The 26,212-nt window shown below is 44.3% G+C and overlaps 1 protein-coding gene across 1 annotated transcript in view; it reads left to right on the top strand.

The window, feature by feature from the left end:
- The first annotated feature begins 18,812 nt into the window (after nt 1-18,812).
- Nucleotides 18,813-26,212, top strand: part of tinagl1 (tubulointerstitial nephritis antigen-like 1) — a 91,513-nt gene continuing 84,113 nt past the window's right edge. The window contains exons 1-2 of the mRNA XM_059654238.1: nt 18,813-18,992; nt 19,428-19,767. Of these exons, the coding sequence (XP_059510221.1) occupies nt 19,464-19,767 (304 nt within the window). The 5' untranslated portion in view covers nt 18,813-18,992; nt 19,428-19,463. The remainder of the gene's footprint in view (nt 18,993-19,427; nt 19,768-26,212) is intronic.

Raw genomic sequence — 26,212 nt, 5'->3', positions numbered from 1 at the left:
AAAAGATGTGCAAATTAGGTGGATTGGCCATGCTAAGTTGCCCATAGTGTTCAGGAATGTGTAGGTTTGGTGGATTATAGGGGGATGGGTCTGGGTGGGATGCTCTGAGATCTGGTATGAACTTGTTGGACTGAAGGGCCTGTTCCCACACTGTAGGGGCTCTATGGACTAAGTTGGGAGTGTGATGGAATGCTTCCCACTTGCCTGGATGGGTACAGCTTTAACAACTTTCAAGAAGGTCGAGGCCATCCAGGACACAGCAAATCGCTTGATTAACACAACATCCACAAGTATCCACTGACGCGCAGTAGCAGCAGTGGATACTCGCTATAAGATGCACTGCAGAAATTCACCAAGGCTCCTTCAAAAGCACTTCCAAATTAATGACCGCTTCCATCTAGAAGGACAAGGGCAGCAGATACATGGGAACACCATCCCCTGCAAGTACCTCTCCAAACTATATACCATCTTGACTTGCAAATATATCGCCATTCCTTCACTGTTGCTAGGTCAAAATCCTGGAATTACCCCCCCCACCCCCGTCCCCTCCACTCCAAGGGTATTGTGGGTCAACCAACAGCAAGTGGACTGCTGTGGTTCGAGAAGACAGCTCACTACCACCTTCTTACCGGCAGCTAGGGATGGGCAATAAAAGCTAGCCAGCTAGCATTGTCCATGTCCCATGAGTTTATAAATGTATTCATTTCCACCATTCAGTTGATCCTTTTTGCCTGGTTGTAATATCTAGTACAACTACAAACTGAATCGGACCACAATCTCATGGAGTAGCCAACAGGAGTTTCCTGGTGGATACAATCTTGTCTAACATTCATCCTACAATTGTCTACAATACAGGCATGAAAGGAAATGGACAAATAACGTCATAAATAACTTTAAATTTTATTCACATAGATTTACAGCTACTTTTATAACCTGAGGTCCTCTCATAGTGCTTTACAATTAAGAAATCAATTTGTGGAATCTAATTGCTGATGTGTTGCAGGAAACCTAGTAGATAATTTGTACACTACAAGAGTTTACACAAGGTAATGCAGTATCGGACCAGATAATCTGGGTTGGGTACTAGTTTGGAGATAAATATCATCAAGACACTGAGAGAATGCATCTGCTGTGAGATACTTCATATTCACCCGACAACAGAGACTCCATCAATGTAATCACTGTTCCCAAAGGCAATACAGACCTCACTGCTGAGCTGCTCCATCAGCTAAAATCATGTGAAGTCTTTAAATTGGCCTTAAACCACAGAGTAGTGATTTCAGAAACAGGAGCACCAATTGCAGACCCACAACTGACACATCAAGAGAATGTATGCATGAACCCAAATTGGAATAGTGAGGAGACAACTGCGTAATCTCAGACAAGGAGGAAGAGGCAAGAAATGTATGAAAGATATATTGGAATACAGTTTTGTCTTTGGGTTCAATTTACAGTCACGCTCAAAATTATAGTCAAAAGATGTTGGCTTCCTAAGGTTGATGAGGTATAGTGGGAATTAATCTTGTAATGATGGTGATGGTATATGTGATGCTGTTATAATCATAGTTGACGGACAAGTCAGATCTCAAAGTGAGTCCTGATGTGATAAAACATAAGGTTTTTTCTTCTCTTTGTTTATTGTGGAGGTCACTTCCAACACTTTGACAAGAGGGTACCAATGTACTTAAAATAAGATATAAACTTTACTACACAATGAAACACATACTATGATACACTATACAAGAACTGTTTGCTCCTGTTCATCTACTGTTTGTAGGATGAATGTTCAGTTTAAACATTCCCGCACAGCTCTAGCAAACCTCCCTTCCAGGTTATTTGTGCCCTTCCGACTCAGGTGCAAACTGTCTTTACTGTACAGGTCCCACCTTCCCCAGAATGTGCTCCAATTATCCACATAATGGAAGCCGGGAGAGAGCACGGGAACTTGCTGGGAAGGTAAATGACGAGGAGAATAACTTAGCGTTAGTGCTTCATGGCCTTCATTTTTGGCGGCAGGGGTGTTGGAGACTGGGAGCGAGAGGACCCCTGAGAAATATAGTTTGAGTGGAATGGCCAATCCCCTCAACAATAAGTATATTGTTTTGGATACTGTTGGAGGTGACAACCTACCAAGAGTAAGCCACAGGAATAGGGTCTCTGGTACAGGGTCTGGCTCTGTGACTCAGAACAGAAGCAGGGAGAATAGGAGAGCAATTGTAGTGGGGGATTCAATAGTAAGAGGCACAGACAGGAAGTTCTGTGAATGCAAATGAGATGAACAGATGGTATGTTGCCTCCCGGGTGCCACTGTCCATGATGTCTCAGCTAGTGTCTTCAAGATCCTTAAGGAAGAGGGTGAGCAACCAGCGGTCATGGTGCACATTGGTACCAATGACGTAGGTAGAAAAAGGACTGAGAATGCGAAAAACCAGTACAGGGAGTTAGGCTGGAAGCTGAAGTCCAGGACAAACAGGGTAGTTATCTCTGGATTACTGCCAGTGTCACGTGATAACAAGGTAAGAAATAGGGAGACAGTGAAGCTAAACATGTGGCTACAGGGCTGGTGTACGAGGGAGGGCTTCCATTATGTGGATAATTGGAGCACATTCTGGGGAAGGTGGGACCTGTACAGTAAGGACGGGTTGCACCTGAGTCGGAAGGGCACAAATATCCTGGGAGGGAGGTTTGCTAGAGCTGTGCGGGCATGTTTAAACTAGTTTGGCAGGGGGTGGGGAACTGAATTTATAATTCAGAGGACAAGGTATTCAGCCTTCCAACAGACACAACAGGGAGTGAGGTGCTTTATCAAGAAATGCGGTCGATGGAGCATAATTGCGGACACTGAGATGGTTTTGTGGTGTGTATACTTCAGTGCTAGAAGTATAAGAAATAAAACGGATGAACTTAGAGCATGGGTCGGTACTTGGAACTATGATGCTGTGGCCATTATAGAAACTTGGGCAACTCAGGGAGAGGAATGGATGTTGGAAGTTCCAGGATTTAGATGCTTTAAAAGATATAGGGAGGGTGGTAAATGAGGCGGTGGAGTGGCAATGCTAGTCAGGGCGCATATAGCAGCTACTGAAAGGCAGTTCGAGAATGATATGTCGTCAGAGTCAGTTTGGGTTGAGGTCAGGAACAAGAAAGGAGCAGTCACTTTGTTGCAGTTGCAGAGAAGTGAAGGAGTGGATTGGGAGGCAGATACTGGAAAGGTGCAGAAGTACAAAAATTTGTCCAAATATTGGGAACATTTTCGGTGTAATAGTTTTGATGGAGCAGATTTTGTCCAGTGCATTCAGGAAGGGTTCCTGACACAGTATGTAGACAGACCAACACGAGGACAGGCCACTTTGGATTTGGTGCTTGGCAATGAATCGGATCAAGTGTTAGACCTGTTGGTAGGAGAGCATTTTGGCAGTAGTGATCATAACTCTAGGACAGATGCATACAGCAGGATAAAGTTTATATTGGGGGAAGGGTAATTACAATTCTGTTCAGCAAGAATTGGGTAACATAATTTGGGAACAGGTGCTGTCAGGGAAGAGCACTATAGAAATGTGGAGATTGTTTGAGGAAAGCGTACTGCATGTGCTCGATATGTTTGTCCCTAGCAGGCTGGGAAGATGCGGTTGAGTAAGGGAACCTTGATTCTTGAGAGAGGCCGAACAACTGGTTAAGAGGAAGAAGGATGCTTATGTAAAGTTTAGTAAAAGAGGAACGGAAAAGGCTCTAGAGGGATACAAGTTAGCTAGGAAGGAGCTGAAGAAAGGGCTTAGGAGAGCCATAAGGGGGCATGAGAAAACCTTGCAGATAGGATCAAGGAAAACTCCAAGGCTTTTTACATGGATGTGAGGAATTAGAGAAAGGGTAGGGTCAATCAAGGATTGTAAAGGGAATTTGTGCACAGGGCCTAAAGAAATAGAAAAAGTCTTTAATGAATACTTTTCTTCAGTATTCACAACTGAGAGGGACCTAGTTGTAGGGGAGGACAATGTGAAACAGGTTGGTAGTTAGAGGAGGTGAATGTTAGAAAGGAAGATGTACTAGGAATTTTGAGGAACTTGAAGATAGATAAGTCTTTTAGGGCTGATGGGATTTAACCAAGGATTCTATGGGAAGCAGGGGAAGAGATCGCAGGGCCTTTGGCAATGATCTTTTTGTCCTCACTGTCCATGGTAGTACCAGAAGATTGGAGAGAGCCAAGCGTCATTCCCTTGTTCAAAAAAAGGGAATAGGAATAACCCCGGAAATTACAGGCCAGTTAGTCATACATCAGTGGCGGACAAATTATTGGAAAGGGCTCTGAGAGATAGGACTTATGCTAACTTGGATAGGTACAGTTTGATTTGTTATAGTCAGTGTGGATTTGTGAGGGGTAGATCATGCCTCACAAACCTTATTGAATTCTTTGAAGAGGTGACCAAACACGTGGATGAAGTGGAGCAGTGGATGTGGTATACACGGATTTAAGTAAGGCGTTTGATAAGGTTCCCATTGGTAGGCTGATGCAGAAAGTATGGAGGCATGGGATAGGGGGAAATGTGGCAGATTGGATTCAGAATTGGCTGACCCTTAGAAGACAAAGGGAGTCGTGGACAGAAAATATTCAACATGGTGCTCAGTTGCTGGTCCTCTTCTATTTGTGACTTGTGATTTGTAAATGATTTGGTTGTAGGAGAGGAAGGGTGGATGAGTAAATTCGCAGATGATACAAAGTTGGATCGAGTTGTGGACAGTGCGGAGGGCTGTTTTTGGTTACAAAGGGACATTGATTGAATGCAGACCTGGGCTGAGAAATGGCAGATGGAGTTTAACCCTGAAAAGTGTGAGTTGATTCATTTTGGAAGGACAAATTTGAAAGCAGAATACAGGGTTAACAGAAAGATTCTTCTAAGTGTGGAGGAGCACAGGGATCTCGGGGTTCATGTTCACAGTTCCTTGAAAGCTGCCACCCAGGTGGATAGAGTTGTTAAGAAGGTGTATGGTGCATTAGCTTTCATTACAGACAGATTGAGTTCAAGAGCCATGAAGTTTTGCTCCAGTTATACAAAAGCCTGGTTTGGCCATGTCTGGACTGTTGTGTCCAGTTCTGGTCGCTTCATTACAGGAAAGACGCGGAAGTGTTGGAAAAGGTGCAGAGGAGATTTACCAGGATGTTGGCTGGAATGGAGGGAAGGTCTTACGAGGAAAGGTTGAGAGTGCTAGGGCTTTTCTCTTTATAACGACAAAGGATGAGAGGTGACTTGACAGAGGTGATAGATACAGTGGACAGCCAGAGACTTTTTCCTAGGATGGAGGTAGCTATTACGAGGGGGCATAGTTTTAAAGTGAGTGAAGTTACTTACAGGGGAGATGTCAGAGGTATGTTCTTTACTCAGAGAGTGGTAGGGGCGTGGAATGCATCATCGGAGAGGGTAGTGGAGTTGGCCTCATTAGGGGCATTTAAGTGGCTATTAGATAGGCATATGGATGATAGTATACGGTGGGGGTGGAGGTTAGGTAGATCTTAGGTCTAGGGTAAAAGTTCGGCACAGCATTGTGGGCTGAAGGGCCTGAACTGTGTTGTGCTGTTCTATGTTCTGTTATCTCATTGCAAATTTCTGAAAAAAGGATTCGCCCATTTATTCCCCAACAAACACACAGACACTCAAATGTCAGTAAAGAGTCATCCTTGTGTCTATGCTCAATCTCTAGTGTAACTGTCACAACTTTAATTTGTTTATCTTTAGCAAAAGTGTGCTTTCACCAGTCTTGTAGGATGTCTATACTGACACCTCAACAACCAACAATGCTTCTGGATTTATTTTCCATGCAACTCAGGACTTCTTTCCAGTCCTGTCCTAATTGTTTTGGAGGGTGCTAAACTACCCATACCCCTGTGGCTAGGGCCCATTTCTCTCGGAATAATCCTGCACCCTATCTGACTTCTTCTGGATTGTTCTGATTTTCCGTGTTACTGGATTACTGTTGCTGGGTAACAGTAGATTTTTTTTCTCTCTCTTCTACCCTTTTCTTCTCTAATGCACTTAAATGTTCACCTCAAGGGTGAAAACCCCTTAATTTAAATGCACGTAAACAAAACAAGTCCTGGCAACAGCCACAGAACAAATATAAAATTAAACTAAAAACAATGCCTTCTTCTTCTTAACATACATAAAATAGAAACACAAATCAACTTTAAAATTATGCAATGTTCATCTACCTTACAGTCTTATCTCTCAAACAATTGTTGCATTATGAATCTACATCACAGATGATGTAACTCTGACACGAACGCATGTTATCAAGGTTCTGAGAAGAGACTGAATTGAAAAACTAGCAAGCTATAATCAGCATTATGTACTCAGGGTGTAAATAAAGAGTTTATTGAAACACCTCAGAGTCTGATTACACTTACTCTTAGATATGTTAAAGACAGAAATGCAGCAGACTCTGAATAGGAGAAGTGAGTTAAATAAAGCAACATTAGAATGCCAAACAGACCATGCTGTGGTGCCCAGAATCCATGAGAGTTGAATGATGCAGGCTTGAGTCCGTGGGAGTGGCACTGACCCTGGTGACTGTTATATTAGCATAAATCACGTTTCCACGCAAACCCATTGACCTGCACATACTGTGGAACGTAAAAATTCCTTGACAAACAACCAGGAAGCAATCCAGAATGGAATTGCTATTATCTTGTATTAAAACTTTTTCTTTGATATACTTATGATTCATAACCTGATTCATGTTTTCTGCTTTCTGGAGGGACCACTCTCTCCGTGACTCCCTTGTCCGCTCCACACTCCCCTCCAACCCCACCACACCCGGCACGTTTCCCTGCAACCACAGGGAGTGCTACACTTGCCCCCATACCTCCTCCCTCACCCCCATCCCAGGCCCCAAGAAGACTTTCCACATCAAGCAGATGTTCACCTGCACATCTGCCAATGTGGTATACTGCGTCTGCTGTACCCATTGTGGTCTCCTCTACATTGGGGAAACCAAGCAGAGGTTTGGGGACCAGTTTGCAGAACACCTACTTTCGGTTCGCAATAAACAAATGCACCTCCCAGTCGCGAACCATTTCAACTCCCCCTCCCATTCCTTAGATGACATGTCCATTCTGGGCCTCCTAGAGTGCCACAACGATGTCACCTGAAGGTTGCAGGAACAGCAACTCATATTCCGCTTGGAAACCCTGCAGCCCAATGGTATCAATGTGGATTTCACAAGCTTCAAAATCTCCCCTCCCCCTACTGCATCCCAAAATCAGCCCAGCTCGTCCCCGCCTCCTACCTGCCCTTCCTCTCACCTATCTCCTCCATCCACCTCAATCCACACCCCCATTTCCTACCTACTAACCTCATCCCGCCCCCTTGACCTGCCCATCCTCCCCAGACTGACCTATCACCTCCCTACCTCCCCACCTATACTCACCTCTACTGGCTCCATTCCCGCCTCTTTACCTTGTCTGTCTCCTCTATCTATCTTCAATTTGTCTGCCCCTCTCTCCCTATTTATTTCAGAACCTTCTCCCCCTACCCCATTTCTGATGAAGGATCTAGACCCGAAATGTCAGCTTTTGTGCTCCTAAGATGCTGCTTGGCCTGCTGTGTTCATCCAGCTCTACATTTTGTTACCCCACATTTTTAATATTGTAGCTCTAACTAGGGTCTCACAGAAAAAAAGTGTATTTGTAATCAGAGTACCTTGTATCTAAAACATAAACTGAAATAAGTGAAAATGATCTTAAAATTCTAATCAGAACCCTTTACCTATTTTGTTGTGCTTTATAGTCAGTTTATAAATGAAATATCTTTAAATATTTTGCAAACTCATTCAAAAGTTCTCATAAAATCAATATGTGTGTAACTTATATTTCTAATTCACACTTGGCTTTTTACATTGATTTCGTGACTTTCAGACAATTTACACTGTTGAGCCTGGCAGAAACATCAGCCACTTTGGCTCAGTTATGACTGGACTCAAGCCCATCACTGAGGAATGTTACTGAAATACTGTTTATGTCATTTTCTGACTTCCCTACATTCCTCATTTGCAATCCTCTTTAACCTCCCAACACTTTCTTTTGTGCATTCATTTGAATTGAAATTGAGTGCAATGGTTTTAATTAAATTGAACTCACTCAATAATGTGACAGAAATAAATCTGTTCCGCAGCTTAAACAATTACTGTAGTCAGCCAGTGAAGTTCATGGACTTTCCTTCCCTGCCCTTGTACACTTGTATATGAAAGCAAAAGGTTAACATTGGTCTCCAGGTTAGTCATCAGCTGCAACTCTTGGTTACTGAGTAATGAAGGTGGTTTCATCAGATCCAGAAAACAATAAAACCAATTTTTTCCAATTACTTCCAACCAGATTCTGCGCATGGTTCATTTTCATGATTTCCCTGAAGCTTCTTATGACTGTAAGGCTTCTTTTTAGTTTATGAATCCTGTAATAAATGAACCATTTTAACCTGACATATTACACATTGGGGTCTGCTCCAAAGACAAAGGAAACAGACACCAAAATGATTATGTGGGCATTTCTGACTCAAACTTTTGAACAGCAATTAATCATGAATATTTTTGGATTTAGTATATGCTGAATGCGCAACATGCGAGTCTTGTGTTTCACACATTTGAATGATTGGCTTCTGAGTCAACTGATACTGACCCCATTCTCTATCACTGTATTTCTACATACACCAGATTGATTGTATGGGTGATGGCACTGAGACTGAAACTTGCTGATATGCACACTAAATCCAAGTTGAGAAATTTCATACAAAAGGCTGAAGGAGTTATCATTTGATGATGGGGCTAGGTGGAAGGTTAAATGGATATTGGTCAGTATCTCAGGGATTCCTGCACACTCATCACGTGTATTTTATCCAGTAAAAAGTGACAAACTGGACAAAATCAAGGAACATGGGGAAGTGTCCAGCTGCCATTGAGTTATATCATGGTGTTATGGGCACCAGGTAAAACAACAGCAATTTATGTTCATTTCATGCCTTTATAGTAAAATGTCCCAAGGCACGGCACAGGAGCAGTGACAAAAGTTGACACTGTATCACATAAGGACATACCAGACAACTGATTAAAATTTGATCAAAGATTTCAAGATGTGTTTTAAAGGAAGACAATGACATAAAGAGATGTAGTGCTTTATGAGCTCAGGCTCATAAATTGACTGCTGATGGTATGTGTACAATTACGAAATGGTTCCAAATCAGGGCTGCTCCGAAAAAATACTGACAAAGGACTGGGGCTAAACCCTGATACATACAGATAAAAAACTGACAGATCCAGACACACTGTCTGCTTACCCAGCGTGATGGAAACCTGGCGACAGTATTTGGCATCACCTTCAACCTAGCTGGTCTGGATATTAAGAGTGAGACAATTGCTACCCCAGCTGATAGTAAGTGTACCTTGAGGTGAAAAGGTTACAGGCACCAACCACACAGCGGGGGGGGTGGTTACTTTCCCAATGCAGGCTACAGTCTCATTGGAACTCCCCACAGCTGAGTCACTAAGGCCTGCACTCAGAAAACTGGTTCTGGAATGTAGTCCCATCCTGAGGGAGTGCTATACCATCAATGGTGCTGTATTTCAAGTGAGGCACTAAACTGAAGCCCCCTCTGCCTTTCCAAGAACATATTAACTATCTTCTGTGTGAACCATTTTACTGACCACAATTGCCACAAAGCTTACCAAGGAGTTAGAATGAGGGAGGGTCTATCATTCACTTAGACCCATCTTCCAGAATAATAAAAGCATAAAAGGAAGAAAAACAGACATTGACATAGAAACTTTCACAATCTCAGGATATCTCAAAATGTTTTCCAGTCAATGAGATATTTCTGTAACCATCATTGCAATGTAAGAAACACAGCAGATATTTAGAACATAGAACAGTACAGCACAGTACAGGCCCTTCAGCCCATGATGTTGTGTTGATCTGTTATCCTACTAAGAGCAATCTACCCTGCATACTCTACATTTTACTATGCTCCATGTTTGTACACAACAAGGTTACAATGAACCAAATAATCTGCTTGACGTTGATAGAGGAATAAATATCAGCTGAGACACTAAGAAAATATCTTCTGCTCTTCTTGAAAGTCATGCTATGGGATCTTTTACATTAGACAGGACAGGCATCAGTTTAGTATACCTCTAAAATATGGCACCTCTGACAATGGTGCTCTGCTGCAATACTGCACTACGTGTCAGCCTCGAATACCAAACTCAATCTCTGAAGTGGGAGAGAGATAATGGGAACTGCAGATGCTGGAGATTCCAAGATAATAAAATGTGAGGCTGGATGAACACAGCAGGCCAAGCAGCATCTCAGGAGCACAAAAGCTGACGTTTCGGGCCTAGACCCTTCATCAGAGAGGGGGATGGGGGGAGGGAACTGGAATAAATAGGGAGAGAGGGGGAGGCGGACCGAAGATGGAGAGTAAAGAAGATAGGTGGAGAAGGTGTGGGTGGGGAGGTAGGGAGGGGATAGGTCAGTCCAGGGAAGACGGACAGGTCAAGCAGGTGGGATGAGGTTAGTAGGTAGCTGGGGGTGCGGCTTGGGGTGGGAGGAAGGGATGGGTGAGAGGAAGAACCGGTTAGGGAGGCAGAGACAGGTTGGACTGGTTTTGGGATGCAGTGGGTGGGGGGGAAGAGCTGGGCTGGTTGTGTGGTGCAGTGGGGGGAGGGGATGAACTGGGCTGGTTTAGGGATGCAGTGGGGGAAGGGGAGATTTTGAAACTGGTGAAGTCCACATTGGTACCATATGGCTGCAGGGTTCCCAGGCGGAATATGAGTTGCTGTTCCTGCAACCTTCGGGTGGCATCATTGTGGCAGTGCAGGAGGCCCATGATGGACATGTCATCAAGAGAATGGGAGGGGGAGTGGAAATGGTTTGCGACTGGGAGGTGCAGTTGTTTGTTGCGAACTGAGCGGAGGTGTTCTGCAAAGCGGTCCCCAAGCCTCCGCTTGGTTTCCCCAATGTAGAGAAAGCCGCACCGGGTACAGTGGATGCAGTATACCACATTGGCAGATGTGCAGGTGAACCTCTGCTTAATGTGGAATGTCATCTTGGGGCCTGGGATGGGGGTGAGGGAGGAGGTGTGGGGACAAGTGTAGCACTTCTCTAACTTTCTCACACGAAAGAAAGAATGATATAGTGACTGTAAACTCTGAGCTGACTCAGCTAACCTCATCCTGTTCTCACCTGAACAAATAGGCAATTTGAATCTCTGGTCATGTGATATATTTCCACAGTGCAGCATTGCTCCATGCCCAGAGTCTGTACCGATCTCCAACTCCCTGCGTGTGGCAAGAGGATGATCAAACTAAGTGAACTAGCGCGTGTATCAACTGGCCAATAGGTCTGCAAATGCTCCTGTTAAAAGTTCAGCACAGCAAGTTCTCCGTTCCTTCATCATTGGCCATAAATGGATTTTTTTCACAACTGTTACCCTCCAGAAGTAGGGGGCCAGGGATTCAGATCTGTTTGGCTTACTATTTTCCCACTCTGGTTCACGGCATTTTCCTGGTAAAGGCATGAATCCCACTGTACATGAAAGCCTTGTCCTAGGAAAACTGCAAGGCACATAGGTCAATTTTAGATGCTATGTTCCCAGAGAGAAGCCCCAACAGGGGGAGGTGATGATGTGGTGATAATGTCACCGGACTAATAATGCAGAAGGCCAGGGAAATGTTCTGGGGGCATGGGACTCTTGCGGTGCAGTGGTAGTCTCCCTACCTCTGGGCCAGGAGGCCTGTGTTCAAGCTCCACATCCTCCAGATATGTGTAATAACATCTCTGAACATGTTAATTAGAAAGTTTGTGGACCTCTTCCCTGTTTGTGTATTAAACAGGAAAGCAACTTGGTGCCCTAAGGCCCATTCAGGAACATAGTATTTGGGACTTGTGAGTGTTTCTCTGAGAGTCCTCACTTTGCTTCCTTCAATGAGCAGTTAACACTCCTCCAAGTCATATAGCTGATTAAAACTGATTGTGTATCATGTCACATATTACCTAGTCTGATCCACAGGCTGACCTGTCTGGAGAAGGGGAGATTTAAAAATTATTGTTTAAAAGAAGTTGAGTCAACTGAATTGTATTCGGATGGAGAGCACAGTGAGAGTAAGACACCATCTCCTCTCCATTTCAGTTTATCAGGCGCCCATGAAGTGACATATCTGAAAGTCGTCTCTGTTTCACAATTTCCTGCTGTGTTTTCCTGTCATGGGAGAAGTTTCCAGATTGTCAACATAACTGCTGTATGATGTCAGCTTTCATAACTCTGAATTTGCAACAGTCAGCTTTGGAGATCAGAGAGGACCCAGAAATGAAACTGAGGGATTCACAGGCGCACCTGTACCCAGGACAGATCACAGTCAGATGATATTGTGTATGGTGTGATATAGTGCTGGCTGAGACAACAAGGAGAAGTTGTAGTGAGGAATACGCAGTGACCTCCTGGAATACCCATTTTGAGATAACACCTCAACTCACTGACAGAGTACATCTTGATGCACCCACCAAGTTACACTTTGACACAACTACAGGGTTACATGATGACACACCCACAGAGTATCACCTCAAATCACCCACAGTAACATCTTGACACAGTCAACTTCAACTCACTGACAGATTAACAGCTCAACTCCCTGGCAAAGTGACACCTCAACTCGCTCAGACAGCAATATTACAACTCACTGATAGAGTAATGCACTCAACTCACAGACGGTGTATCACCTTTAGGTGAGGTGAGAGTGACATCATTGTCACATTCAGTTGAGTGTGTCCTCAAGGAGTGCTAATAAAACTGGAATCAATAGGTATTTGGGGAAAACTCCCTGCTGGTTGGAGTCATACCTGGCACATTGGAAGATGGTTGCAGTTGTTGGATGTCAGTCGTGTCAGCTTAAGGACATCTCTGCAGGAGTTCCTCAGGGTATTGGACTAAGCCCAGCCATCTCCAGCAGCTTCATCAATGTGACATTCTCTCTATCAGAAGGTCAGAAATGGGGATTCTTTTTTCTTTTCTTTACTGATGACTCTATAATGTTCAGCACCATTTGCAACTCCTCAGATACTGTCCATGTTCAAATGCAATAAGATCTGGACAATATCCAGGCTTGGGCTGACAAGTGGCAGGTAACGTTCACACCACACAAATGCCAGGTTATGACAATCACCAATAAGAGGCAATCTCACCACCATCCCTTGATACTCAATGGTGTTAGCATCATTGAATTCCCCCACTGTCAACATCCTGGGGTTCCATTGACCTGAAATCAAACTAGTATATCCATGTACGTACAGTGGCTACAAGATCAGGTCAGAGGCTAGAAAACTTGCAGTGAGTAACTCACCTCTGGACTCCTTAAAGCTATCTACTATCTACAAGGCAGAAATCAGGAGTGCAATGGAATATTCTGCATTTGGCTGGGTCTTTGTAGCTACAACAACACTCAAAAAGCTCAACACTATCCAGGATAAAGCAGCCTGCTTGATTGTTCCATATCCACTCCTTCTACTCTGACCCTCAGTAGCAGTGGTATGTATTAGCTACAAAATGTATGACAGAAATTCACCAAAGATCTTGAGACAGCCCCTTTCAGCCCCTACCGTCCTCCCTATTACTGTAACCGCCCCAGTCCCAACACCCCAGACAATCTCTGTAAACTCCTCTAGGGAGTGGTGCAGGTACTGGAGGAGGTTACAGAGATAGGGAACGGTATAGGGACTGAAGGAGGTTACAGAGAAAAGGAGGGCTGTACAGGCTGGAGGAGATTACAGAGATAGAGAAGGCTGTAGGGACTGGAGGAAATTACAGAGATAGGGAGGTTTGTAGGAGGTTGCAGAGATAGGGAGGTGTGGAGAGGGTAGAAGAGATTAAAGAGAAAAGAGGGCTGTAGGGGCTGGTAGAGATTACAGAGATAAAGAGGGCTGTGGGTACTGGAGGAGTTTCCAGAGACTGGGAGGGTGTAGGGGCTGGACAAAATTACAGATATTGGAAGGGGTGTAGGGACTGAAGGGTTACAGAGATAAAGAGATACAGAGATAAAGAGATGTGTTAAGTGCTGGAGGGGATTACAGAGATAGGGAGGCGTTTTGGAGCTGAAGGAGTTTATAGAGATAGGGAGAGATGTGGGAATGGGAGTGGATTTCAGAGATTGGAAAGAGTGTAGGGACTGGAGGAGTTTATACAGATTGGGAGGGGTGTAAGGACTGCAGGAGGTGAGAGAGACAGTGAGGGGTGTGAGGACTGGTGAAGCTTACAGAGATAGGGATGGGTGTGGGGACTGGAGGAGGTCACAGAGATTGGGATGGAGGTACGGATGTTGCAGTCCCGCACTGATTCCTGTGGACTCCCATTGTTTACAGGTTGCCAACCTGAAAACACAGCCCCATATCCCCACTCGCCATTTCCTGCCCAAGGGAAGTAACACCATTGCAAGAGATTTTCTGGAGATGGTGAACTGGATAGGAATGGATAATAAAATGTGAGGCTGGATGAACACAGCAGGCCAAGCAGCATCTCAGGAGCACAAAAGCTGACGTTTCGGGCCTAGACCCTTCATCAGAGAAGGGTCTAGGCCCGAAACGTCAGCTTTTGTGCTCCTGAGATGCTGCTTGGCCTGCTGTGTTCATCCAGCCTCACATTTTATTATCTTGGAATCTCCAGCATCTGCAGTTCCCATTATCTCTGATAGGAATGGACCCAGGTGAGAGCAGTGTTACACAGCTGCAGAATCGCAGAGGATAGTGAGCTCTCCTTGACAAACACTGCAGGCAGGTTGAGGAGGGATAGTTTTAGCAATATCACAGTGACTTCAAATGGAGTTTATATATTTGATCATTGAACTGTATTGAACTAGCTTTACTGTCACACTGGGATGGAAAACTCCAGGGAAACAAATCAGAACCTCTTCAGAATAACCAATCAAATATAACAATACACCAGCTCCCTGACAGTGAAAAACAACTGACCAAAGGATAATAACCAGAGACAATGCCTGAGCTCCAGCAAGCCAGCTTTCCTCCAGAACAGTAACCAGCATGTTCCAAGAAGGCAAAAACATAGCATCATCTGAAGAACCTGAATGAACATAATATTAATAGTGAGGGACTATATGCCTCTCCCTTTTTTTTAATCATTCACATTCTCCCTGTATCTCAGTCACAGAGTGCTCAATAGCCACATTGCTTCGTATTTTAGGGGTGACTTTTAACCTAGCCCAGCCCTGTGACAACTGGCAGGGTCAGATCAGCTGCTCAAACCTACTTTGCATTCATGGAGGTGGAATGTGTATCAGGTATTTTGTGAAACAGGTGTCTGACTGGAACTTCTCACTTTCCAGTCCGAGTAGATTATGTTAACATTATGCTGAACCAGTGAATTATCAAAGAATTCAGCTGAGAAAGAGGAGCCCCTGTCTTTAAAACAATGTTTCTTGAGAGCCTGTGGCAATTTTATTGTTTTAGGTGTAATAAAGTTTATGCTCTGTCTATGAAAGGTGTGCACTGTTTATTTAAATATCTTTTCAAAGACAATGCTTCATCTCATTCAAATGCTTCCAATTCGCTTTGTGCAGTGACAGGAGAACTGAGTGGTGATACATTTCGGTAGACAGCATAAGTGAGGGCACTCCCTGTTAACAATCCTTAGCTGGGCTATCAGTTAACCAGAGAATGGACAGGAACAGGTGCCCTCTAAAATGTATAGTGTGTGAGATTCACTTGTAAGAAGAATGGTGTTTCTGAATCAATGAGAATTTATAATGTAAAGAGTTGAAAGAGTGAATGATAAATGCTTTAGCACTGTGACTGGGACATCACAAAGGGCCTGTTGACCAATTACTATGAATTTTGTAGGGTACTGACTCACGTTTTGTGAGTAAACTCAGCAGTGAAACAGTAAATGAAATTGGTGGCATGGTGGCTCAGTGGTTACCACTGCTGCCTCATGGTGCCAGGGACTCGGGTTCAATTCCAGCCTTAGGCAATTGTCTGTGTGGAGTTTGTAGATTCTCACTGTGTGTGCATGGGTTTCCTCCCATAATCAAAAGATGTGTAGGTTAGGTGGATTGGCCAGGCTAAATTACCCATAGTGTCCAGGAATGCGTAGGTTAGGTGGCTTAGCTATGGGAAATAGAGGGTTACAGGGGTGGCAGCCGGTGGCGTGGCAGCTGGGTAGGATGATCTTTGGAGAGTCAGGTTGGGCTGAATGGCCTGTTTCCATGCTGTAGGGAATCTATGAACTAATTGAAAATTAAAACAAAATACTGATGGAAACCCAGATACAAACAAAAAATAAACACACCCTTACACTCTCTCAGCAGAATTGAATCTCTCTCTCAAAGTTGATATGGTCCATTCTAGCCTTACATCTTCTGTCTCATTTGACACAAAAATGAACTTGTTTCTTTCCTTTCAGGTGTGAAGGGTCACAAGCTTCAACAATTCATGGTAATCAACCCTTGAGATCCTGAGATGCTGCTTGGCCTGCTGTGTTCATCCAGCTTCACACTTTATTATCTTGGATTCTCCAGCATCTGCAGTTCCCATTAACTCTTTAGATCTTTCTGTTCACTTCCCCTTGACTCCATTCCTTCTTCCAATGTCATCTCTTGCTGCATATTCACAATAACTTCCACCTGCCCCTGAAAGACCATAGACAATCTGTCCTTAGCAAAAATTTCAACTACATTCACAAACAGCACACTCTTAATGGATTTCAAGTTTCTTCTGTCACTTTCATCTTCACACCCACTTCAACCAATAGTTCTCTCCCCTCTCTTTGGGCCCTTTTACATTCCACCAAAATTCTCATGCCACCTGGTCCCATCCCTCTGTTTTCTGATCCTCTCTAGGTCTTTTCATTGAGAGCTGCTGGCGTGTCACTGGCCATATCAATTTCCAGCTCTTCTCCCCTGCTCTAACTTCATCTCTTTCTGACCTTGTTGTTCTCTCTGGTTCAATTCTAACAAGGTCAGACGTCACATAACACCAGGTTATAGTCGAAAAGATTTATTTGAAATCACAAGCTTTCAGAGTACTGCTCCTTCATTAGGTGGTGGGGAAAAGCAGACAGGCACAGAATTTATAGGCAAAGAGATCAAAAGATCATACGAATGGTGTAAGTGCAGTGTTGATGGGCTGAATAATAAGTCTCTGCAGGCAATCAAAAGTGTCAGAAGGCATCAGTAATGTGTCAACACCTGAATAGTAAGTGAAGGGATGACCTATAATTCAATTAATTGAGGCAGAGGGATAATTATTGAAAAAATTTAAATAAAGTGTATACAGAGAGTCTAACCAAAGTAACAAGTAATCCAAACCTGTTCAAACTAGTTAAGGTAGAGAAGGGGCAGAGATTCAAAAGCTTATGATTTCAAATAAACCTGTTGGACTATAACCAGGTGTTTTGTGACTTCTGACCTTGTCCACTCCAGTCCAACTCAGACACCTCCTCATGAATTCTAACAAAACCATCAAACCCATTTGTAAGGGGCATGCTGATGTTGTGCAATATTTATTATTAACATACAATATTACTGTTACAATACAGAGGCCAAAAGCCAATTCTCCAACACTCCCCTCTTGTTTCCCCCAGACTATGACCCTACTTCCCAAAATCAACCATTGTTTCTGAGTCTGTCACAGAAATCATTCCCTCCACAGTCTCCAATTTCATTGTCCACTAACCACCCAAACCACCCCCCTCACAACCTTTGACTTCCTTCCCAAGATCCACAAACACCACAAACAGTGCATCACTCCCTCAACACTGACCCTCAAACAGTGCGGCACTCCCTCAGTACTGACCCTCTGACAGCACAGTGCTCCCTCAGCACTGATTCTCTGACAGTGCAGCACTCCCTCAGCACTGACTGTCCACTGACCCATCCACACACACCATCTAGCTAGCCGCTACCTCCCACCCCTAACAATTTTAGTTCAAAGTGAAAGTTGAAACATAATTGGCTGATACTTGGAAACTGATTTTATGCCCAGTGTCAACTCCTACACATGGAGTGATTCCACCACAGCAGATTCAGAGCAGTGCTGATGATAGCCTGCTCACCTGCATCAACTGGTTGTTTCCTCCATTTTGACATTTCTGTGATAACAAGGTGTAGAGCGGGATGAACACAGCAGGCCAAGCAACATCAGAGGAGCCGGAAGGCTGACTTTTTGGGCCTAGAACCTTCTTCAGAATATCATTTCCTGAAGAAGGTTCTAGGTCCGAAACGTCAGCCTTCCTGCTCCTCTGATGCTGCTTGGTCTGCTGTGTTCATCCAGCTCTACACCTTGTTATCTCAGATTCTCCAGCACCCGCAGTTGCTACTATCTCTTGACATTTCTGTCCTTGTTTTCATATCTATGTCCCTCTTAAATTAAGATGTTTATTAGAAGGCTAGGAGAATTTGGTTTTAATCTCCTAATATTTAAACGGTATTGAGTTAATTCCAAAGCCCTGGGTCAAAAGCTGGAAAATGCGAGTACTGTACTCAGATTTTTCGTGACCAGTGTAGACAGGATGGGCCAAATGGCCTCTTTCTGCACTGTGAACATCTGAGTTATTGAGAATATCCCCAGTCCCACAACCCGCTGAAATGTTTAATTTACTCTGGGCCTGTTGAAAATCCCTGGATCTAATCATGACACCTTGCGTGACTGTCCTCTCACTGAGCTCAGCCCGAAGCTTTGAAAATCCCTCTTCAACCAAGCTTTTGGTGCACCCGCCCTATTAGTTCTCTGTGTGCCTCAGTCACATTTGGTTTCATACCTCTCCTATTGACTGCCTTGGAATGACCGGATTCCGCGCGCTGTGCAAATGTAGTGGTTGTACAGTGCAGGCGCAGCCTCCGGTTTGTTCAGGATGGGCGGTACCCCCTGTACATAGCCGGGGAGAGGGCACTAGAGCTGGACATTCAGCGGCTCACTGAAGAGGGGACAGGTTCAGTTCATAGTTCCTGGCGAGGTGAGGATATTGCGGAGCCCCTGGTAACAACAGCCTCTGGCGCAGGGTGAACTGAGTGCGAGCGATCGATTGATTGATTGATTGAGTGAGTGAGCGAGAGAGACAGCCAGACAGACAGATAGAGCCAGAGCGCGTGTGTGTGTTAGCAAACCTGGAACGCATTGGTGTGACCGAATGGTCTCTCTATGACTCCTGGCAACAGGTTTATACAGAGGGGCAAAACAGGTCCAGCACAGAGAAGCCATTTTTGAGCAATGATTTCAGTAAAGTTTAATTTGTCCTTTATTATTTACAGGACAGTCTGTTTGGGGACCAGCTCCTGCAGCAACAGGTTGCATGAGCAATGGATGATTTAGATTTGAGATTGAAGTTAATGAATGGAAGCTGGGATTTGGACACTTGCTGAGTGCTGTCCGCCTGTCTTGTCTGTTACAGGGTTGCAATTGCTCTAGAGACGGACTCTAGTTGCCCATGGATCGAGCGGGTCCGCTGCAGCTACTGTTGCTTTTGTGGACCTTGTGCCCGGGGCTTCATGCTGCCCTGAACCGCGGGCGTCGAGAACTCAACGTCGGCTTACACCGCTCTGGGATCCGGGACCCCCAGGGCTCGTACTGCCGCCGCCTGGGCTCCTGCTGTCCGGGCCGCGATGATGTCTGCACCGTGCCCTATATCGACACCGTCTGTTACTGCGATCTGTTCTGTAACCGCACCGTGTCCGACTGCTGCCCGGATTTCTGGACTTTCTGTTTGGGGACTCAGCCTCCCGAACAGCCCGGTGAGGAACACTGGCTCATACACGGCCCCTCACACAGGCTATCAGACTGCCATACACACGGGCTGACACAAACCCTCACACAGGCTCTCAGACTCCCATACGTTTAAGACTAACCTGTAGCTACACACATGCAGGCACACTCTCACTGTCTCACACAGGTGTTCTCTTGTGAACAAAAACAAAGTTGCTGGAAAAGCTCAGCAGGTCTGGCAGCATCTGTGAAGGAAAAAAAGAGCTAATGTTTCGGGTCAGGTGACCCTTCTGAGGTCCCGAAACATTAGCTCTTTTTTTCCTTTCACAGACGCTGCCAGACCTGCTGAGCTTTTCCAGCAACTTTGTTTTTGTTCCTGATTTACAGCAGCCGCAATTCTTTTGGTTTTTAGTTTGTTCTCGTGTATTCACAGGCACTCTCTCTCATGCTGTCACACACACACATACATACTGACAGACAGATACTGGCCGCAGGAATTCATCATAAATATTAGCAATAATCTCAACATTTTCACAAGTGTCAGGAGGCTTATAGTAAATGTTTTTCAGTTTATGCAGGTTTGATCTGGGATTGGTCTCCCTGACCCTTTATTGTGTCCAATTGGGAAATGGTTCGGTGAAGACTGATGCTCCCACTCCTGTCAGTCTCTGTATCAGACTGAGTGTACAGTTCGGGAAAGTGTCGATAGTACAAATAGCCACAGTGAGATTCTGGAGTTTTGCTTAAAACACTCTATCACAATAGGCAACTGATGCTAGATTAGTTACTAATTTGATTTCTGAGACTGGCAGATTTTTGTCTTGCAAAAATCTTGATGAATATGGTTTATCCAGAGATCAGCCCTGGAATGTTTGACTCAACTCGAGTGGTTAAACAGAAGGAGGCTATTTCTCTCGACACAGAACAAGGATCTCCCTGTCTCCTGAGTCTCTCTTTAAACATTGCACTTGTTCAACACTGAGGGTAGTGGTAATGTCTCAGCGTCCCACAGTGGAACAGCAAGATGAGTTCTCTCAACTTTGTTGGTTCACAACTTCACATCTCTGATAATTGCTGAATAAAAGGATTTGTAAGAGAAATGAGTCACTCTCCAGGGATGGCCTGATGATGGGCTAGCTCTCCCTTACCCTCCCAGTGACATGTAGCTGCCTGGGAATGACTGACTGCATCATGCTTAACAGTGATGCCTTCTGTACCTTCCTTAGATGCAAGGTTCATTTGGGAATGTAGCAGAAAGAGGCCACAGTCTTAAAGGACAGAGGAAGGGGAGTGTTTAATCATGATGAGGTGAGGGAAGAGGAGTGTGGAAATGATTGAGGAATGTCCAGGAGAAACACTCGCAACAGGTGGATGCTCAGGTATCTTGAGGGACTGCACACAGCTAGCCGCACATTTCAGGTTTCCATTTAAATAAAAACCCTGGTGTTTGGGCAAGGTGCATTAAATATTACTAGGGCTGATGGTGTGAAGAGAGTAATGATTCATATCCACCTGATGTCACCAGGTTACAGATTAGAAAATCTTTAACTCATTAAGCATTAACTTTGTCTGAGGTTCTCCTGTGCCAGCTGGAGATGGTTGGGGGTGGGGGGGGGGAATGCAGACTGCCCCACCACCTACAGTATGTGGAACAAAGGAACTCAGAGCTGGAGGGGGTCACCAAGGGGCGAATCTCCAGACTGAGGAGTGTTCAAACTGAACTCTGCTTCCCAGATCAAGGTGACAAAAAGAGAAAGGCTGATTGTGTTTAATCTGAAACTCAAACATGGGGAAAGCCCATCCATTCCAAGCTATTCCCCTGCCTTCCGCATGCTGTCTGGCCTGTATGGGCTGATGGCTGATGCACAACATGTCGAATATTTTGGAGCGCTCACTGCTGCATTACTCTAGCACCTAGGCATGCTGGCCTTGGCACGGGATGATGTGGCATTGCATTGGAATGCAGCATTATTCGAGGCTTGGGCGGAAGGTGTACAACCTGTACCCTGAGTGGCCGCATGCCTTTATGCAGAACTAACAGGCCCTGGAATTAGGGAGCAGAGACATATCAAAGATAGATCTCAGTCTCAATCGCTGAAACATGTGGTCTTAACTAATCTCTGCTGGGGATTTTAATATTCACTCGAGGGACATAAGCATTGCTGGCTGGACCAGTATTTATTGCCTATCCCTAGTTGCCTTTTGAGAAGATGGTGGTGAGCTGCCTTCTTGAACTGCTGCAGACCACATACTGTAGGTAGACCCACAATGCTGTTGGGAAGGAATTCCAGGTTTTTGACCCAGCCACATTGAAGGAATACCGAACAAACACTGATAAGAATAGTGAGAATCCAATATGTTACCAAGCCTATCACAGAGAAGAGAATAACCAGGGGAAAAGTAGGCCCCATTAGGGACCAAGGGGCCAATTTGTGCACCAGGCCTGAGGGCATTTATAGGGTTGGTTAAGCGAGTACTTTCACATCAGACACAAAATTGTATGGATCTGGAGTAAGACAACAGGTCAGGCAGCATCAGAACAGGAAAGTTGATATTTTGGTTGGGATCCTTCTTCAGAACTGGGGAGGGGGAAGGGAGCTGGGAAATAACTCGATGGAGGACGAGTGGGTCTAGGCAAAAGTAGGTGGGATGGTGATAGGTGGGGGAGTGGTGGGAATTGGTCTGTGGGATGGGTGGGGCAGATAAGTGGGGTAGAAGATGGACAAGTTTGCCCATCTAACCCAACTACCCCACCTATCCCACTGACCAATCCCACCACTCCCTACCTGCATCCACCTATCACCATCTTTCCTATCTTCCCCCAGCCCCACCCCTCCTCCCTCAATTTATTTTCCAGTTCCGTTCCCTCTCCTTAGTTCTGAAGAAGGGTCCTGACCCAAAACAACATCTTTCCTACTCCTCTGATGTTGCCTGAGCTGCTGTGTTCCTCCAGCTGCACACTGTTGTTTCTGACTTCCGCATCCGCAGTTCGTGCTATCTCTGAGCTACTTTCACATCAGTCTTTGAAGACAGATGTAGATATAGAATTCTTGTGGTGCAATGGTAACGTCACTACGTCTATGCCAAAAGGCCCAGGTTCAAGATCCCACTGCTCCAGAGGCATGTCATGACATTTCTGAACTTGTTGATTAAAAAATTTAATTAGGTACAAATTTAGGAAGAGAGACTGTGAAATTTTTGAGCAGATTGACATAGGAAGTGAGGAAATATTGGAGGTTTTGGTGGGCTTAGAGGTGGACAAATACCTAAGCCCAGCTGAGTTGTATCCTGGGCTGTTGTAGGAGGTGAGAAGCATAGAAACATAAAAGATAGAAGCAGGAGGAGACCATTCTTCATGATTATGGCTGATTCTCCAACTCAATAGCCTCATCATGATTTCTCCCCATAACCTTCGATCCCATTTGCCCCAAATGCGATATCTAGCTGCTTATTGAATACATTCAATGTTTGGCATCAACTACTTTCTGTGGTAATGAATTCCACAGACTTACCGCTCTTTGGGTGAAGAAATGTCTCATCTCCATCGGAAATGGTCTACCTGAACGCTCAGACTGTGACCCCTGGTTATGGGCACACCCAAAGGAAATAACAGGGGCTCTGACTCTTTTTTTAATTCCTTTTGGCCTCAGAGGACTGGACAACAGCTAATATGGTTCCACTTTTCAACATGGGTAATAGAGATAAGCATCAATATTAGGGAAACCATTGGTACAAAATTCTGAAGGAAAGAATTAATCTCCAGCAAGAGATCTTTGATCAGAGATCTCAGCATGGTTTTGTTAGAGGGAGCTCATTCCTATCAAATTTGATTAAATTTTTTGATGAGGTGATCAGGTATGTAGATGAAGGTAGTGTAGTTAATGGAACTTATACGGATTTGAGCAAAGCTGTTGACACGTTACCACATGGGGAACTGATAAAGAAAGTGAAAACTCATGGGATCCAGGGTAATTCACGAAGTTGGATCCAAAACTGGCTTAGTTGGGAGACAGAGGGTGGTAGTAGAGGGCTGCTTGTATGACTAGAGGGCGGTGTCCACAGTGTACCACAGATCAGTCCTGGGTTCCTTTATTGTTTGTGATATTCATAAATGATGTAGATGAGAATATTGGGGCAATGAAAGTTTGTGGATGACAGAGATTGGCTGGATAGTTAACAATGAAGAATAAGGTCTTAGGCTGAGGAGGATATAAACAGATTAATCAGATGGGCAGAGGAAATTTAACCCTTTAAGTGTGAGACAATATGCTTTGGAAGAAGTAACAAGACAAGCAGGTCCTCAATGAGTGGCAGGACACTGGGAATTTCACAAGAACTGAGACATCTTGGGCTGCTGGTCCAAAGATCTCTAGTTGGCAGCACGGATTAATAGGGTAGTTAAAAAGGCAAATGGAGTGGTATCAGTTGAAGCACAGATTATAAAAACAGATTAAATTGAAGCTGTACAGGACTTTGTTTCCATAGCTGGAGAACTGTGTGCCATTTCATTGCCACACCATAGGAAGGATGTGATTGCACTAGAGGGTGTGCAGAGGAAATGCAACTGGATATTGCCTGGAATGGAGCAGTTTGTCAATTAAGAGAGTCTGGGTAAGCTCAGGTTATTTTCTTTAAAGCAGAGAAGGGTAGAGAGATGACCTGATAGAGATGTATGAGACTGAGGGATGTAGACAACTATTCCCCTTAAGTTGAAGGGTCAGTAATAAAGTATAATTTTAATGTAAAAAGCAGGATATTTAGAAGGGAATTGAGCAAAATAATTTTACCTGAGAGGTTTTGACAGTCTGGGCTACCTGGGATGGCTGTTGAGATGGGAAACCTCAGAACCTTTTAAAGCTCTTGGATGAACACGTAAAATGTCATAACATTGAAGACTATGGGCCAAATGCTGGAAAGTGAGATTAATGTTCATTTTGAGTAATTTTTTGGTGCAAAATGGATAGACTGAAGGGCCTCTTCTATGCTCTGATTATATATTTCCAAGTTAGGACAGCAGTGGCTTGGAGATGATGTTCCCATGTATATACTGCCCTTGACCTTCTAGATGGTAGTGGCTGTGGGTTTAGGTGTTGGGTACTCCACAGCTCTGGGCTAGAATGGGGAACAGAGATGCTGTGTGAGGGCTGAGTCACTCAAAAGCAGAACAGTGCAGATTCTAGAGATCTGAAATAAAGTCAGAAAGAGCAGGAGAAACTCAGGTCTGGCAGCATCTGTAGAGAGAGAGAGGGAGTTAGGGTTTTGAGCCCAGTGTGACTTCTTCAGAATGTTAATTTCTTTCTCTCTCCAATGACGCTGCTCAGACCTGCTATGTTTCTCAACAATTTCTGTTTTCATTTAAGAACTGCATCGTGTTGGATTGTGATCCCAAACAATATTCTAAGACAATATCAGGATTTTTTTTATTGCCCATTAACCTCAAATGAAGCAGTCAGTACAAACAAAAAGCCCCAGTTCTATCTCTGTGTTTTCATCTTTGTCATTCTGTTGATTATTACATTTGATCTTGCTCCAACAAAAGAGAAATCTTTTGTCAAAGTAATGTACTTTGGGATTTTCTAAACATTTGATGTTGCATTAGGGACATACAACAGGTAAACCAGAACCTTCAGTACAAGGTGAGAGGGGCTGAGGCTAAGCTGGGGTCAGACAAAAAAAGGTTTAATCTGGGTCTGACCCAGTGCCATGGTTGTTGCTGGGGACATCCTCCACATTAAAATCCTGATACTGTTGAGTACACCAAAAATATTTCACAGTCTGTGGGCAAGTGGAATGTGTTGGAAAGAAATGATTTTCATTTACATAGCATCTTTCATGAGCACAGACTGTTTGACAGTGAACCACTGCCAGAAGCACTTTGGATGTGTAGGAAAATCAGAATTAACATTTCTGGTAGTGTGACCCTTCCTCAGCTGTTCACTCAACCTGAAACGTTAATGCTGATTTCTCTTCACAGATGTTGCCAAATATGCTTAGCTTTTCCAGCAATTTCTGTTTTTGTTTCTGATTTACAGCATCTGCAGTTCTTTTGGTTTTTATTGGAAGTGTAGGCACTAACCTAATGTAAGAACCACACAGGAAGCTCCCACAGACACCAATGTGATAATTGCCTGATGATCTGTTTTTGTGATCTTTGGACAGCAGTATCAGTTAGGACACCACGAGAGCTCCCTTGTCTTCTGCCAAATAAAGCTAAGGGATTTTCTTTCTTATAATGCCTGAAGACTGCTTTTGTTGAACATCGTGACTGAAAGATGACACCTCTAACAGTGTAGCATTGCCTCAGTATAGCACTGGAGGTTCACCTTGGATTTTGTGCTGAAGTGTAGCTTCAGCTAGTGACTTTTTGACTTAAGAAATGCGTGCTGCCAACTGAGCCACAACTATAACTTGGAAGATTGAATTGAGTGAGAACTTGCACAATGCCTTTCTCAATCTCCAGACCCTCAGAGTCTC

The sequence above is a fragment of the Stegostoma tigrinum genome, chromosome 24 (genome assembly GCF_030684315.1).
Source record: "Stegostoma tigrinum isolate sSteTig4 chromosome 24, sSteTig4.hap1, whole genome shotgun sequence".
Lineage (NCBI taxonomy): Eukaryota > Metazoa > Chordata > Chondrichthyes > Orectolobiformes > Stegostomatidae > Stegostoma > Stegostoma tigrinum.
Note: the sequence above shows the minus strand (reverse complement) of the source record. Positions and strands in the feature narration are given on the sequence as shown.